The sequence below is a fragment of the Bos taurus genome, chromosome 1 (genome assembly GCF_002263795.3).
Source record: "Bos taurus isolate L1 Dominette 01449 registration number 42190680 breed Hereford chromosome 1, ARS-UCD2.0, whole genome shotgun sequence".
NCBI lineage: Eukaryota > Metazoa > Chordata > Mammalia > Artiodactyla > Bovidae > Bos > Bos taurus.
In genome coordinates, this window is record NC_037328.1 from 26568142 (window position 1) to 26584952 (window position 16811).

Consider the following 16811-nt stretch of genomic DNA (forward strand, 5'->3'; position numbering starts at 1 on the left):
GGCTACAGTCCACAGGGTCACAAAGAGTCGGACACAACTGCGCGACTTCACTTTCTTTCAAACACCAACAAGTAAGTCAGTTCTATATGAGATGGATGATGTAAAATTATAAATACAAAATGATGATCTGTTGGTCACAGTTGCTGTGATGACATATTATTGTTGTTATTATTATTATTTGGACTTAAGTATCCCCATTTGTCAGCTGGGAGATTTTACTTTAAAACATAGACTTTTGCCTCTTCTTGAAAACTCTGAGAGTGTATGTACCATAAGTCCACACATCTCCATGGCAACATCCAGTCAGCCATCCCTTAGACCTGATACAGGGCCTTGCTATCATAGGCCCTGTACTGGCATCTGTTTTCAACCATTATAAAATATTATCAGAAAAGAAAAACAGAATCTCACAAATTGAATGTTTTCTTATCTTCCCTGCCAACAATCATGACTTCAGACCAGGAAGAGCAGTCTGAAGACGGTTCAGTGGTAAATGAAGGTGGGGAGATAAGTATCTAGCTTATTAATAAATTTTAAATCTCCTGATCCAGAAAAGCATTATATTGCTAATTACTGACAGAAATTTTAAATGAAATCTTTATTTGAACACTAGGAAGAAGTTATCTACATTTTTACTAAAAAATAAAACAAGATCCTCAACATCCATGTTACACTTTAGGACACTGACAAAATATATATTAAAAACAATAACATCAAAATAACATAACCAAGTGAAATGACTCTTTATGGAAAAAACAAAATTGGAAGAAAATGGGTATCTTGTCTACAGAGAACAGAAAATTTAAAAAGAGCTTAACTGTCTTCAAAATGGAAACAGTTTCATTTAGAAACTGGACTGAATTTACCATGGGTAGTTTGGAGGATAAAACAGAGTCCAGTAGAATAGGAAATAGAGTTGAATTTTAACTTAATTAATGAGGAAATTTACACAAAAATTATAAATGGAATCTTCTATGATATGAGGAGATGATTCCTGTCACAGAAAGTAATGAGGGTGGGATAAAGAATAGTTGTTAGGATACTGCAGAGAGAGTAGAAGCATAGAAATAAAGCTGTTCTAAAATAGTGTCCAAATGATTCTCTGATAGGTTAAGAAAAATAAAACATATATCATTATATTTAGATGTATTTATCTGTATACTGCTATGCATACATACCCTCAGAGAATATACCAAAAAGTAACTATCTCAGTTATAAGAATTCTGCTTATCAAATTTAATTTATTTTTTTATCACCTCTTCTCCACTTGGCAGAAGCTCTTTACGGTCCAACCATAGGCTCACAAGGCACTCCTGTATTAAATTACCTATTGGGCAATCAACCATTTAGTATATTTTCCTTAAGTGCAAGGATTGAGATTTTTTAAAATAATTTGTTACCTGCTAGGACGATTAAATGAACGAAAGAATGAATGCAATTATTAATATTCTCTAAAATATTATAGAGTCATAAATGAAATTCTATAACAATTAACTGTAAAATCCATCTCTTCAAACAGTTATGTCATTTTTTCATATCACCACTCCTGGAGGCACCTTTCTAATACTTCACTTTGCTCAACAAGACATTCTATTCTTTCTTTCAACACTTTTTGGCAAGCTACTTATTTCAGGGCGAGTTTGCTGACTAAGTAAATCCCCTCATCAGTTCCCAAATGTAATTTTCCCTTCTCCCATCATATGAAAACATCTTTCATTCATAGACTGCCAACAATTCACTCCTGTGATTCAACATTCATTTTCCTGTCTATATGTACACAACCTGAATGCTGTGTTAAAAGCTCCTATACATTATCAAGTATGTCTGAAACATGCTTTAAAGTCTCTAATAGCAACAAAGAAGACAGTTGGTTAACAATAATTTTTCATTATTATCAAGATTAATAATCTTGATTTATCTAATCAAGAAAATCAAGATTGAAAATCATTTACTGAGGAATAAATAATGTTATTAAGCTACATTAATAATTAACATAGCATTATCAAATGCAAATGAATGGTAGGCTGCAAAGCAATAAATGCATAGAAATACATTTATTATCAAGTAGATTTTGACAGACTAAAAAGTTTAAGGTTGTGACCCCAGGTCTCATATAACAGAGAGTTTTAGATATGATAACATTTTGATTATTGGTAAAGGGTACAAACTGGGGAAAATGTTCATTTTCATATAAACCTATGTATTCCAGTATTGCTGCCTGGAGACTCCCATGGACATAGCCCTGGCTGCAAAAAGACACGACTTAGCAACTGACACCAACGACAAAAGTAATAAACCTACGGACATAGAGATGAGAACAGAAATGTACCATTCCACCTACACATTTGGAAATAACTTTGGAAGACTACTGAGTTCAGTAGAGAAAACATCTCAGAAATTACAGAACAACCTTTAATGAGACATATCTATGTAAAAGAGTAAGAAGAGCAAAAGTGTAACTTTTTTTTAAAGAAGACAACTGTATTACTTCTGAGTGTTGATTACAGCACAGGGATCATGTTTCCCAACACCACACTGTTTGTTTTCTAAAAAACTTGCCATCTGAGGCTACAACTTTAAAGGGATAAGTTCAGTTCAATCGCTCAGTCGTATCCAACTCTTTGCGACCCCATGAATCACAGCACGCCAGGCCTCCCTGTCCATCACCAACTCCCAGAGTTCACTCAAACTCATGTCCATTGAGTCGGTGATGCCATCCAGCCATCTCATCCTCTGTTGTCCCCTTCTCCTCCTGCCCCCAATCCCTCCCAGCATCAGGGTCTTTTCCAATGAGTCAACTCTTCACATGAGGTGGCCTAAGTATTGGAGTTTCAGCTTCAGCATCAGTCCTTCCAATGAACACCCAGGACTGATCTCCTTTAGGATGGACTGGTTGGATCTCCTTGCAGTCCAAGGGACTCTCAAGAGTCTTTTCCAACACCACAGTTCAGAAGCATTAATTCTTCGGTACTCAGCTTTCTTCACAGTCCAACTCTCGCATCCATTCATGACCACTGGAAAAACCATAGCCTTGACAAGACGGACCTTTGTTGGCAAAGTAATAACTCTGCTTTGAAATATGCTGTCTAGGTTGATCATAACTTTCCTTCCAAGGAGTAAGCGTCTTTTAATTTCATGGCTGCAATCACCATCTGCAGTGATTTTGGAGCCCCAAAAAAATAAAGTCTGACACTGTTTGCACTGTTTCCCCATCTATTTCCCATGAAGGCATAGTAACACCCCCCACCCCCCAAAAAAAGATGTCCGTTTCATTATGGGGACTGGAATACAAAAGTAGGAAGTCAAGAAACAGCTGGAGTAACAGGCAAATTTGGCCTTGGAATACGGAATGAAGCAGGGCAAAGGCTAATAGAGTTTTGCCAAGAGAAAGCACTGGTCATAGCAAACACCTTCTTCCAACAACACAAGAGAAGACTCTACACATGGACATCACCAGATGGTCAACACTGAAATCAGACTGATTATATTCTTTGCAGCCAAAGATGGAGAAGCTCTAGCAGCAAAAACAAGACCGGGAGCTGACTGTGGCTAAGATCCTGAACTCCTTATTGCCAAATTCAGACTTAAATTGAAGAAAGTGGGGAAACCCACTAGATCATTCAGGTATGACCTAAATCAAATCCCTTATGACTATACAGTGGAAGTGAGAAATAGATTTAAGGGACTAGATCCGATAGATAGAGTGCCTGATGAACTATGGAATGAGGTTCGTGACACTGTACAGGAGACAGGGATCAAGACCATCCCCAAGAAAAAGAAATGCAAAAAAGCAAAATGGCTGTCGAGGAGGCCTTACAAATAGCTGTGAAAAGAAGAGAAGCAAAAAGCAAAGGAGAAAAGGAAAGATAGACGCATCTGAATGCAGAGTTCCAAAGAATAGCAAGAAGAGATAAGAAAGCCTTCTTCAGCGATCAATGCAAAGAAATAGAGGAAAACAACACAATGGGAAAGACTAGAGATCTCTTCAAGAAAATTAGAGATACCAAGGGAACATTTCATGCAAAGACGGGCTCGATAAAGGACAGAAATGGTATGGACCTTACAGAAGCAGAAGATATTAAGAAGAGGTGGCAAGAATACACAGAGGAACTGTACAAAAAAGATCTTCATGACCCAGATAAACACGATGATGTGATCACTGACCTAGAGCCAGACATCCTGGAATGTGAAGTTAAGACAGCCTTAGGAAGCATCACTACAAACAAAGCTAGTGGAGGTGATGGAATTCCAGATAAGCTATTTCATATCATAAAAGATGACGCTGTGAAAGTTCTGAACTCAGTATGCCAGCAAATTTGGAAAACTCAGCAGTGGCCACAGGACTGGAAAAGATCAGTTTTCATTCCAATACCAAAGAGAGGCAATGCCAAAGAATGCTCAAACTACCACACAATTGCACTCATCTCACACGCTAGTAAAGTAATGCTTAAAATTCTCCAAGCCAGACTTCAGCAATACATGAACCGTGAACTTCCAGATGTTCAAGATGGTTTTAGAAAAGGCGGAGGAACCAGAGATCAAATTGCCAACATCAAATGGATCATCGAAAAAGCAAGAGAGTTTCAGAAAAACATCTATTTCTGCTTTATTGACTATGCCAAATTCTTTGAATGTGTGGATCACAATAAACCGTGGAAAATTCTGAAAGAGATGGGAATACCAGACCACCTGACCTGCCTCTTGAGAAACCTGTATGCAGGTCAGGAAGCAACAGTTAGAACTGGACATGGAACAACAGACTGGTTCCAAATAGGAAAAGGAGTATGTCAAGGCTGTATATGGTCACCCTGCTTATTTAACTTATATGCAGAGTACATCATGAGACACGCTGGGCAGGAGGAAGCACAAGTTGGAACCAAAATTGCTGAGAAAAATATCGATAACCTCAGATATGCAGATGACAGCACCCTTACGGCAGAAAGTGAAGAGGAACTAAAGAGCTTCTTGATGAAAGTGAAATAGGAGAGTGAAAAAGTTGGCTTAAAGCTCAACATTTAGAAAACTAAGATCATGGCATCCAGTCCCATCACTTAATGAGTAATAGATGGGGAAACAGTAGAAATAGTGCTGACTTTATTTTGGGGGGCTCCAAATTCACTGCAGATGGTGATTGCAGCCATGAAATTAAAAGACACTTACTCCTTGGAAGGAAAGTTATGACCAACCTAGACAGCATATTAAAAAGCAGAGACATTATTTTGTCAACAAAGGTCCATCTAGTCAAGGCTATGGTTTTTCCAGTAGTCATGTATGGATGTGAGAGTTGGACTATAAAGAAAGCTGAGTGCAGAAGAATTGATGCTTTTGAACTGTGGTGTTGGAAAAGACTCTTGAGAGTCCCTTGGACTGCAAGGAGATCCAACCAGTCCATCCTAAAGGAGATCAGTCCTGGGTGTTCATTGGAAGGACTGATGTTCAAGCTGAAACTCCAATACTTTGGCCATCTGATGTGAAGAGCTGACTCATTTGAAAAGACCCTGATGTTGGGAAAGATTGAGGGCAGGAGGAGAAGGGTATTACAGAGGATGAGATGGTTGGATGGCATCACCGACTCAATGGACATGAGTTTGGGTGAACTCTGGGAGTTGGTGATGGACAGGGAGGCCTGGCGTGCTGTGGTTCATGGGGTTCCAGAGTTGGACACGACTGAGTGCCTGAAATGAACTGAATCACAGATTCTAACCAAGCTGTTGCCTAATATATTTTATATATCATATTCCTGATTACACTATTTTTAAACTCAAAAAAACACTCTTGTGATCCCATGAATTTGAGCCCATCAGACTCCCTTGTCCATGGGATTTGCAAGCAAGAATACTGAAGTGGGTTGTCATTTCCTTCTCCAGGGGATCTTCTGGACCCAAGAGGGAACCAAGGCTCCTGCATTGCAAGCAATTCTTTACTACTGAGCCACCAGGGAAACCCTGCTTGGTTTTTACTATTAATATCTAAAACTTACTCCACAAACTGAACACACTGAATTCCATCAGATCATGTTATGGGGGTGCACTTATATTTCTGTGATCTAATCGTGTGTATTATCAGGGTTACACTCTTTTTTTGTTACTTATCGTGTGACAAGCAGAAGAGGGGAACAGACAATGAAATATACCAGAAAAATCCATCATCTAAAAGGGAACTAAAACAGCCTGGCAGCACAAGGAAGTTCCTTCACACAACAAGCATCTTGGCCTTGTTATATATACACATTTTTATACTGTTTCATCTACAATCATTTTCCCAGAAGGGAACAGTGTTGTGTGCATAATGGTGAAGACCCCAAATTTTGGGATCAGACTGGTTTCAAATTCTGACTCCACCACCCTAGGTGAGCAACCAGTCAAGGAAGTAAACTTTACTGAGCCTCATTTTTCCATACTGATAGGCAGGGATGACAGCCATGCCTTCATTCTTAATGTAGAATCAAGTATGATGTGTGAGCACCGTGACAGCCCGTAACTTTATATGTTTAGACTTTATAATAATTATTATTCGAGATATTGATTCCTAGCCTTCAGATTCAGTATACATATTTGTATCCATATCTCATCATTTAATTATTTTTCATTATCAGTCTATATATGTATATATCTATACATATATAACATATTTAATAACTATGTGTGGTTATTAAAGGACTTTGTTCAATATATCAAATACAAAATGCTGAAAGGGTAATTTTGAATGTGGGGTCCTAAGAAAGAATGAGTTCCTGGGATGGAATGATGCTTAGCAAGAGAAATAGACCAAATACTGCAGTGCTCCTCTCGGGACACACTTAATCTAAATAAAAGTTGCCTTCATGATGCATCTACTAATTCCAAATTATTAGCTGATGAAAAGCAACAATCTTGTCAGAGAAATGCCCCTCCTCTCTGTGCAGTATCCAAACTTCTGCCCATCTCCCATTTTCTTTCTACATCTTTAGGTTTTGGCAATATACTAAGTTCATTAATTTAAGCAAATCCCAATTCCAAACTTAACACCAGATTGCTAAGGAAATGTTCACTTCTTTTCAAATATGAGGGAGAAAACAGATGAGTCTATCTCTCACAAGCGGTACAAGCCAGTTTACTTTAGTCAGACAACTTGCTAATTGAATGGTCTGGAAATACTGAAATTACTTCCCAATCCAGGCAACTGAAGTAGTTTAAAGTTACCCAGAGGTGTGCAGTTAACACTTACAAATGCATTTTAACACTTTGATATATGAACAAACACCATTTTAGTGACGTTTCCGAGTAATAGAAGACTGCCTTTTAAGTCAAGCCTGAGTAAACAAACTCAGCTTTAGATCAGTAAGACTAAAAAGTGTACATTTTATATTTCCTTTATATAAGAAAGGAAGTGAAGGCAGACACTTTTAACCTAACTAAAACCTAGTATATCTTTAGTGGAAGAAAACAATCACACGCTAACACAGAAAACAGAGAATGCATGTTACTGAAGTTTGGAGATTTAAATTTTGAGAAAGTACCTCATTAGCACCATCTGATGCCAAATAATCTTGAAACAGCCAAGTGTAGCCTGATTCACTCACTCATTGGCCCCATTTTCTTTTCAAATTCTACCAGGGATTGCTAATGACAAAAAAGGGCCTCGGTCACATGGGTGGAGAAAAAATAAAACCTAGCCTCTGTCTCCTCTTCTGCTAACAACCAGGAATGAGCAACCAAGTTGACATTGTTTTTCCATAATGGTGCATAAGTTATGACCATACATAACACACCTCAAAGAACCTGATGGTCATAGAAGCATATCTCTTATTATTTTCCTTGAAATTTTAAGCTAAATCAAGAGAGAGATAACATATGCCTTAAAGGATTTTTAAACTACTAAAAGGTCATATGTAACAATTTTATTACTTCTAAAATAATTTTCCTCACAGTAAAAGAAGAATCTATCGGGAATTCCCTGGCGGTCCCATGGTTAGGACTCTCTGTTTTCACTGCCGAGGGCCCAGGTTCAATCCCCAGTCAGGGAATCAGGTTTCCACAAGCTGTATGGCGTAGTCAAAAATAATAAAATAAAAAAGAAGAATCCACAGAGTGTTTCAGGGATACAAACTTGGTCTCTTATATTTTTTAGCAGAACCTCTGTCAGACAGCAAGTTAGCCATGAGCCACTAGAAGCATCCAAGTCAGCTGCCATATCCAACAACTATTAACCAATGCTGCCCCAAACACAGCATCAGTACTCTAAAACGGTCAGGGGACCAGAAAAATCCCCCACTGGCCGACTGGAAGGATTTGTGCCCCATTCTGGTACTCACGCACACCTCACACTAGCTATCATCATGTCCTTAGGTAACCTTTGTTTCATTGGGCTCCTTAAATGTTCATAAATATTCTATGAATACATATATCTAATTATAATAGGCTGAATTATAGGAAGAACATGCACATCACAGCCTCTGGTTATAAAACCTGCAGCTGTCAATTAAGACTGTCAATCAATGACCAGCTGGATTAAAAACTCTGCACCTCAGCGCTCTGGGCCGCTGCCTTCCTAGGCCTTGGCCTACCTCTCTCTTGAGGTGTTTTCTCTGTTCTCTCTTAATCTTCAATAAACTCTCTTGCAGCAGGTGAGAACTCAAGATTCTTCTTTGCGTTTTTACCAAGAACCAAGGCCCACGGAAGACGGGTCTCCTGACTTTCTTCCACCAACACCTCTTGCAAATAGCTGAGACAAAGTTCCAGACTCCGCGCTCCTTTCATGGCTGACTGTGGATAAGCTGTCCCTGGTTTTCAGGGCATGTACAGATGAGCTGAAACCGGCACAGGTGACCCATACCTCCAACTTGACACTTTCTGAAATCCAATCAAGGGCATTTTGAGAAAGTGTAACCATGAGCTACTATTTGCCAGAATTGCTTTAAAAATATGTTTTGTAATATGGGAGACTAACATGATCATTAAAAAAAAAAAAAAGGTCCCAGAAATATACTGTATTGTTACTACTCCCTATATGCTGCATATAAATCACTCACTGGATATAAAAAATACATATTCCCACTTAAGGCAGAACCACACTGCTCTGCTGACATTTGTTTGTATCCATTGGTGCTGCTTTTTAATGGTTCATTTATCTGTCAAACTAGGTGACAGGCATTAGGCCTACAGACTATTCAGCATGAAACTCACAATCCAAGAACCTTGTCTACCATTGTTTACCTTCTATACACTCTCCTCCTTTAATAAAATAAGTTAATTAAAGAAAATAAACAGATATTCTTTTCTGGCTCTAAGCCATGGACAGCTGTGAACACCAAAGAGGTAAGGTTCTTCTCTCGCTGAACTAAATCAGAAAGATATGCACAGTCATGCTGTTCAAAATATTGTTTTATATGTGGAACAACATTGCTGTAAGATGTTTGGAAGCCAAGTAAAATCACAGAAGTAAGGGAATTCGTAGCAGTCTGTTTTGGTTTAAGCAAAAAGAGATTGAGCTCCCCTATGAAGCAAGCAACATGACACCTTCTAGCATTAGAAATAGCCTTTTGGTTTTGCCATATATCAAAATGAATCTGCCACAGGTAATATATGGCAAAACCAATACAATATTGTAAAGTTAAATAAAATAAAATTAAAAAAAAAAATTCCCACCAAGTAAAATACAACTCTCAAAAAAAAAAAAAAAGAAATAGCCTTTTGGAAGGCTAAAAAGAGAAAGAGGAAAAAAAAAAAGAGAGAGAAAGAGAGAGGCAATGGAGTGGGGATCAAAGCTATCTCCCTGTACACTACAGATAATCTTTTTTCCTCCTTTCCTTCAACAGCAAGATTGAAGGAAAGGGCTGAAGGTAAGAGGGAGAAGGGAGAAAGGAAACCATCGTAATCCAGAATTGTAAAGGAAGGAGGTGGCCTTTGATCTCCACAGGATGGCAACTTTATTGGCTATGCATAAGCAGTTTCCAACCAGCTGATCAACCAGGTATTAACACACAACACCCTTCCATGATCAGTAACCATGAAGTGAGTCATCTGTGAACAGCAGTCAAGCAGAAGGTTCATCTGCTACTAAATGACCACAAGCCCATGCCCAACCCAGAGAGGAAAAAGCAACCCCAGGGGAAATGATTGCTTCTCCACAGGCTCTTCCCTGATAAGCACCAATTATTTGCCTTGGGACCCAGAACAAAATCTTTCCTCAAGTGTGCATGAAAGAGGATGGCATTCGTTTTTCAAAATACAACTTGCAATTGTGTGTTTCCACATCACCAAAAGTCATTGTTTTGACTTCTGTTCAGTCTCTATTTTTAAGCATGCCAGAAAATGCAGACATGATAAAGGCTGGATGCGAGCTGACTGAAGGTAAAGAATCACTGTCTTACCTAGTGATCTAAAAATCTGAATATCCTTTACTTAATGGCAGGATAAGAAAAGCCTCCCTTCCAAATTCTCAAGTGTTCAAACCACAGTCTTGTTTGGGTGGATTTGGTGGACGTGCTTTAAAATTAAACGATTGAACTATAATCTTTCTTCTTTTAAATCCTTCATTTCTCTCTTTCAACTAGGAAAGTGCACAGTGGTTAAGGGTTTTAGAATCAACTTGGTTCAAATCCCCTCTCATCTGTATCTCCTAACATCTCTATAATGTTATAACTATAAAACACGACTATAAAACACAGATAAAGAAATATTTTACTAATAACAGCACCTATGTCATAGGGTTCTTACAAGCATTAAACAAGATAATGGTGAATGTTCAACAAATGATAGTCATATCTTCATAGCAACAGTAATAGTCATCATCATAAAGTTTCTTAGGGTACCCCAGAATTTGAACATAATCTAGTTTTTTTTATTATTATTATTTCTTTCTTTCACTTCACTGGTCTCCTCTAAGCAAAAACTGTGATACAGAACGTAAAGACTTAGCTTTTCACTCCACTAAATAAACTGAGGCAATCAACATTCTAAAGTCTTATTAAATTAGCAGCTTTAAAAAAAATTCTACGAATTCTTTAAAGATTTAGACTACTCCTTTGTTTCCAAATGATTCCATCTTCCAAACTATTCAGTTTTTTAAAAAAGTCTAGCTCTCTATATAGTTGTTAAACATACAGCATATACCTTGACATCAATTTTTCAAGAGTCCACTTTTCAGATTTGCTTTTTGTCCTACGGGTGGTCAGAGGGGTGCACTCAGATTTGGCTGCTCTATCTATTGCCACTCCTCCTCCTCCTATAGCTTAAAACTTAATTATAGATTAATTCTGAATCTGGTTCTTCTACTGTACTTCTCTAGACTTCTGCTTCTACTGGTTTTTTTTTTCTTTATTATTACCAAATTTCTTAATTTATTTAAGATTACCTAAGGTCTAATTTTTGAGTAAAATTTTGATTTCCTTGTATTTTTCCAAGCATTCAAGACAGCTGTATTTTTGTTTCCAGAATTAAACATTTTTCAAAAGCCAGAAATTAACATGAGATTACTCTAGCATCTCTTATAAACATAGAAAATGATACATACTCAACTATTTACAATCTTCATTGGCAAGCTATTATTCTAAGTTTCCCAGCCAATTTTATATCTCTTGCCCAGTATTTTAAATTATACCTACTCCATGTAAAATAAATAAACAAACAAATAACTGTGATTACAGGTTTGAAGTTTAGCATTTCATATCACTAATTCACACAAGAATATTTCATTTGTCACGGTGAAGACTAAAGGAAAATTTCAGATAAACTTACTGTTCTGAGACATTTTCATTGCAATTATCTCATGTATTAGAGGGCCCATTATCGAGAAATCGTATGCTTTAAAAGATGTCACAGTGTTCAGGCAAGTATATTTAAAAGCTAACAAGTTTATTTTAAAATAAGAAATTACCAGAATTGCCAAAGAATCTTCCAGTTAGAGACAGAGAGACCATAGACCCAGATAAGTGGATTACAGAGTGAAACTTTCCTAAAAAATTTCCCTCCCAATAAGAGAAAAAGACTCTCCCCCACCCCCCAAAAAGCAGAAAGATAGCACTAGTGAATTTCCACTTCATTTGAAGTTCAGATCTCATCATAAGTCTGAACTGAAATTCAACCACTTTTTTCACTTAAAAGCAGGTTGTAGCAAATGGAGTTGAGGAGAGTAGTCCATAAAGAAGGAAACAATGTTTAGAATCAGGTCCTGAGAGATCACACAGGTTGTTGTTTTTTTTTCCAGTGCTATTTCATCTGCTCCCCTCACCAAAAGTCTAGCTCTCCACAGAAAAGAAATGAGGTATACAAACACGAAAGAAACTCACTATAAAAAAGTATTTCTAAAGAAATACTTATTTTTTTCAAAATCTTGGTTTCCTAGAATAAAAAGTTATATATTGTAGCATTAGTGTAATAAAAGGCTACAAAAAGCAAACATATAATATTTGATTTTAAGTATGACATCAACACATCAACATGAAGTGTATAATCTGTTTGAAGAAAACTATTGGACTTTGTTAAGTTGGCAGCCAGGTTAAAAGAAAAAGAAAAAGAGAACTGACAACCAATAGATGCTTTTACAGGTTAAATCTTGTTGAAGGTACCTTAGCCCCTCGGTACACTTTGATTTATTTAAACTCACCACATTTCTCTTAAATACACTCCATTAACAAGTGATAGACTGTGAACTTAGGCTTGAGGCAAGATACGAAACACAATCTTTCAAGAACTTCATTCATTCCCTGTCCAGATGTCTTGAGCACGCCCAACTTGACTTACTTATCTGAGTTCTGTGAAGGTTTACTCAAATCAATAGGATGGCTTTAGAATAGCACACTCTCATGAAATCTCCTCAGCAGACCAATAACTTGGACTCCCCAAGTTCAAATGCACAGCAGGAGTTAAAGTCAGCAGAAGAGCTACGAACAGCTTCAGGCTGAATATGAAAGAGCATCTCACAAGGACACAGCTCTGATCCTGCCAACAAAGTGATGACCACACCTATTAGAAAATTTAAGACTTATGAAAATCATCAGTGACTTCAGTGGAAAATTAACTTAGAAAAACAAAGCCAGAAATCATTTCAGGTCTAAATGATTTATATCTATTTAAACTACAAATCTCAGATACTAGGTACTCATCAAATTACAAAATCTGAGAGGACAGTACACACACTCCAAGATATTTCTCCAAGTGAAGACAGAGAACTTGCACGCTGAAGTGACCAGCTTTCAGTGATACCCTATTAGTGTGACCCTATCTTTAATCTACAGCCATGATAAAATGTCCCAACATATACAAACTCAGCTCAAACAGTGACTAATGACCATTAATCCTCCTATCTTCAGTAATCTGGCTCTCCAGTCATTTATCACACTGACACTTCACTTTACACACGTGAATAAACTTTAACTGAGAAGGTGAATCAACAAAAACCTCAAAGGTATCTGAAGCTGTAAATTACTAGGGGGAGACGCAGCAAACACAGACAAATAGAGAGATCAGATCTGAATGTTTCTGATTTGCATCCTCGCCAGGTCGTGAGGGTGGGGAACTTTTCAATCATTCAGACCTGCAAACTAAGAAGAAGAAAAAAAAAACAAAAACCAAAACTACAGTAGAGAAAGGGGAAACTGAAGTAAGAAGAGGTGGCCCCAAAGAGTTGGTTTCATCTATTCATCTTCCACCGTGACATATATGAAAACTTCAGTTTTCTGTTTTCTTCAACGGAGTAACAATTTAATGAATTCCTCATTTAGTTTCATTGCAAAGGTTCCTTTTAGTCAGAAAGCATATCTCGTGGGCTGAAACTATTTTAAGGGTTTATTCGCTATCATTTGGCTGATGTATGTTTTTCTTTTACATATTTCCTTATGTAAAAGCCTTCTTCAAAATATAAACTATAGCCATAGACCACAAAAATCTCAAACTAACCTTTCAAAACTGTTTCATAATCACGGAAACTGAGTTACTCTAACCTACAGGCCTTGATGCAACTTGAAGCTCAGTACAGGACTATAAAAAATTCCCTGAGGTGCAGTGCGTGTGTGCGTGTGTGTGTGTGTGTGTGTGTGGTGCAGTGTGAGTGTGTGTGTGGTGTGTTTTAAGGCCTGAAATTGGATCCTTGATTGAAACCAGAATCTACCAAAAAGAAAGAAAGAAAAGTTGAGTCGTGGCTCTGTTCCCCCATACTAAAAGTTTCTTAGGGAGTGTCAGAAAACTATTGGTAAGTGTAGATGCATTGTACACTCTAAGGTCAGACGTACCCCACTGCAGCATCCTTCCAACGGTTCACATGAAGAGTTTCCATACTACATAATGAATCCCCCAAATCCTAAATCCAGCCTTCGGTTTTCCCTTGCCAATGAATATTCCCAGGCAAGTAAGTGTTCCCTTTCTGATACTTGCAATCGCCTGTTTCCCTTCTAAACTCAGCCAGCCAGAGTGGCTAGTTTATATCCTACCGTAAGAAGGAGTTATTTCCTGAAGTTTCTTCAGCATCGAATTTAATTACAGACTTTGGTTACATAAAACAACTACTAATAACCCGTTTGCTCGGAAGAGGAGGGGCGAATAGCACGACCAGGTTCAGGAATCCTGACGGGTTTCTGGGCTGCCGCTCCCTGGGCGCACAGCTCCCTTCCCCAGGGACGCGGCCGAGCCAACGGACTGACTTTGGCTCATCCTCAGGGCCCAGGCTCACCGCCACCCGCTGCCTCTTCCACCCCGCGCTCAGACGTGCGTTTGCCCGGAGAGATCTGGGCGTGCCTCGAACTTGGCAAAAGGCCTAGGTCTGCGAAAAGGCTTGGAGGGTCCTGGGGGATGGGGGAATAAGGACAGCACAAAGTACCATCTAAGAACCCTTTCGTCTAAAACTCCTGCCAGGGGTCGGGCCCCTCCGGCCTTGGAAGGAAGCAGAGGTCGCCAAAATTCCGTTCGGGGTTGATTCGGGAAAGTGGAGAGGAGGCGTGCAAGGGGGGAATGAAGGGTGAAGAAAGACGACGCGGGGTTACCTGAACAGAGACATATTAATCCAAAGAGGTAAAAGTGAGCAGGCTCCGCGATCATTGTCCTCGGGTGGATCCTGCATACAGTCTCATGCCAAGAGGAGGGAGTAAAAATGAGGTCCCCAAATTTATGAAGCCACACACCACACACACTACACACAAAGGCTTAATATAAGCAACGTGGGTCAATCCGCCAGGAGTTTTCAGGGCAATTACTGGTCCACCTTTCCGGACGCTTGTCAATATCTCAGAGCCCTTTGCAGACTAAGGATTCCAAGGTTTGCCTTCTCTGGCGCCAGGGTTTCCGAGGCGGCTCGGCCACTTCCAAGGACCATCCAAAGCGAACAACAAAGAGCCGAAGCAGAAGAGCAGTTGTACGGTTTCCTTCCTCCTCGATCTCTCCAAGCCTCCCGGCGTGCGCCCCCACACTGTGCGCCCGAGCGCCGCGGCGAGGGCCGGCGCGGCGGCAAAGTTGGGGTGTGAGAACGGATTAGGGCGAGCCGAAAAGTGCTTCTCCGTCTATCGGCGAGCCCAGTCAACAGCTGGCCACCCGCGCCGGCGGCAAAGGCAGCGGCAGCACTTCTGGAGAGCAGGCACAGGGTGCCGGGGGTGTGCCTGGGTGACTCCGCGCGCTGGGGGCGAGCAAGGGGGCGGTGCGGCGACAGCGGTTCCCTGGGCGGGCCCTTGTTCCCATCACTTGGGGGATGCGGAGGGCACTAAGGACTGCAGCCGGTCCGCGGACACACTCACGCCTCCCGGGCGCTCCCAGCCCAGAGCTGCGCTCACCATCCCTCAGACCCCTCGCCGTTTGGGCGTGTGCGCAAAGCACCCCAAACTCTCCGCGGCTGGGACGCTGGAGCCCAAAGTTCCAAGCGGCGGCTGCCCGCAGCCCAGGCTTGTGGTAGCGGCAGGGAGGCAGCTCCCGGACCTCCCCGGGGTAGCGGAGAGGGGCGAGGAGCGTGCCGCTGCGGGTGGGAGTGACGGCCGCTGCGGCTCACCCGAGCTCCGCCGGGATCAGCAGCGTCTGAAGTTTCTGCTCTCACGCTGCCCCTTCTCTGGCTCGGTCGTTTGTGGGTTTCCCCCACCTTCCCCGCGGCTCCCAGTTTCCTCCCTCTCTTTCCCGGCCCGAGAACACTTAAAGGGGCCGCGCGGTCCTTTCCATGCGTCAGGTTACACTCTCCAGACGCCTCCCTGGCAAGTTCTGCTTGTTAATATTTCCATCCACGAGCCAGGGTGCCCGACTGCGCCCTCAGGTGAGAAATCAAATTGCTCAGGATCACAAATCCGAGCGAATGGGAACTTGCCTTGTTTCTCTTGCCACCCCTGGCTCCCCTGCACCTTTCTCCAAATGGAACCTCCCAGCCAAAGACTTCAAAAATCCTCCGGTCCAGCTTAACCTCTTCCCTACCGCTTCCAGGAGTTGGATGAACTCTCAGATAACTCTATCTTCACCCTTCCCTATTCCCATTAAAACAGAAAAAAAAAAAAAAAAAGAAAGAAAGAAAAAAAATCAAATATGGGCAAACGAACCTTTGGGATAGGAAGCAGGGAAATAACTACGTAAAATGTATCAGGAGATGGGCACTGTATTACAAAAATCAGTTTATTTTACACTGTGGTTGTTGAGGCTTTTGTAGAAAGACTACCCACCTCCTTGAGGGGCGCAGGGGTGGGTCCTGGGGACTTTTTTTTTTTTTTGTAACCAAATACCTCTCCTTCAACTTTATTGACTCTCAGTATCAGAATGCTAACCATGGGGAGGTAACTAAGGAAGAGGAAATATGCAAAAAACATCCTTGACTACTCTGGAGTTTGTGCTTATAGGAGAACCCATTCTGTGTTTCAAAACCAAAAGGTGTGG

At 40.3% G+C, this 16811-nt stretch overlaps 1 protein-coding gene across 10 annotated transcripts in view; it reads right to left on the reverse strand.

Annotated features, from left to right (window-relative positions):
* Window positions 1–16811, reverse strand: part of ROBO1 (roundabout guidance receptor 1) — a 1295994-nt gene that overhangs the window by 451623 nt on the left and 827560 nt on the right. For 4 of the 10 annotated variants that reach the window (XM_059885552.1, XM_059885547.1, XM_059885545.1 and 1 more), the window contains exon 1: window positions 14957–16031. The exons of the other annotated variants lie outside the window; for them this stretch is intronic. In XM_059885552.1, the coding sequence (XP_059741535.1) occupies window positions 14957–15011 (55 nt within the window). In that variant the 5' untranslated portion in view covers window positions 15012–16031. Of the gene's footprint in view, window positions 1–14956; window positions 16032–16811 lie in introns of those variants that run through there. 10 annotated transcript variants of the gene reach the window in all.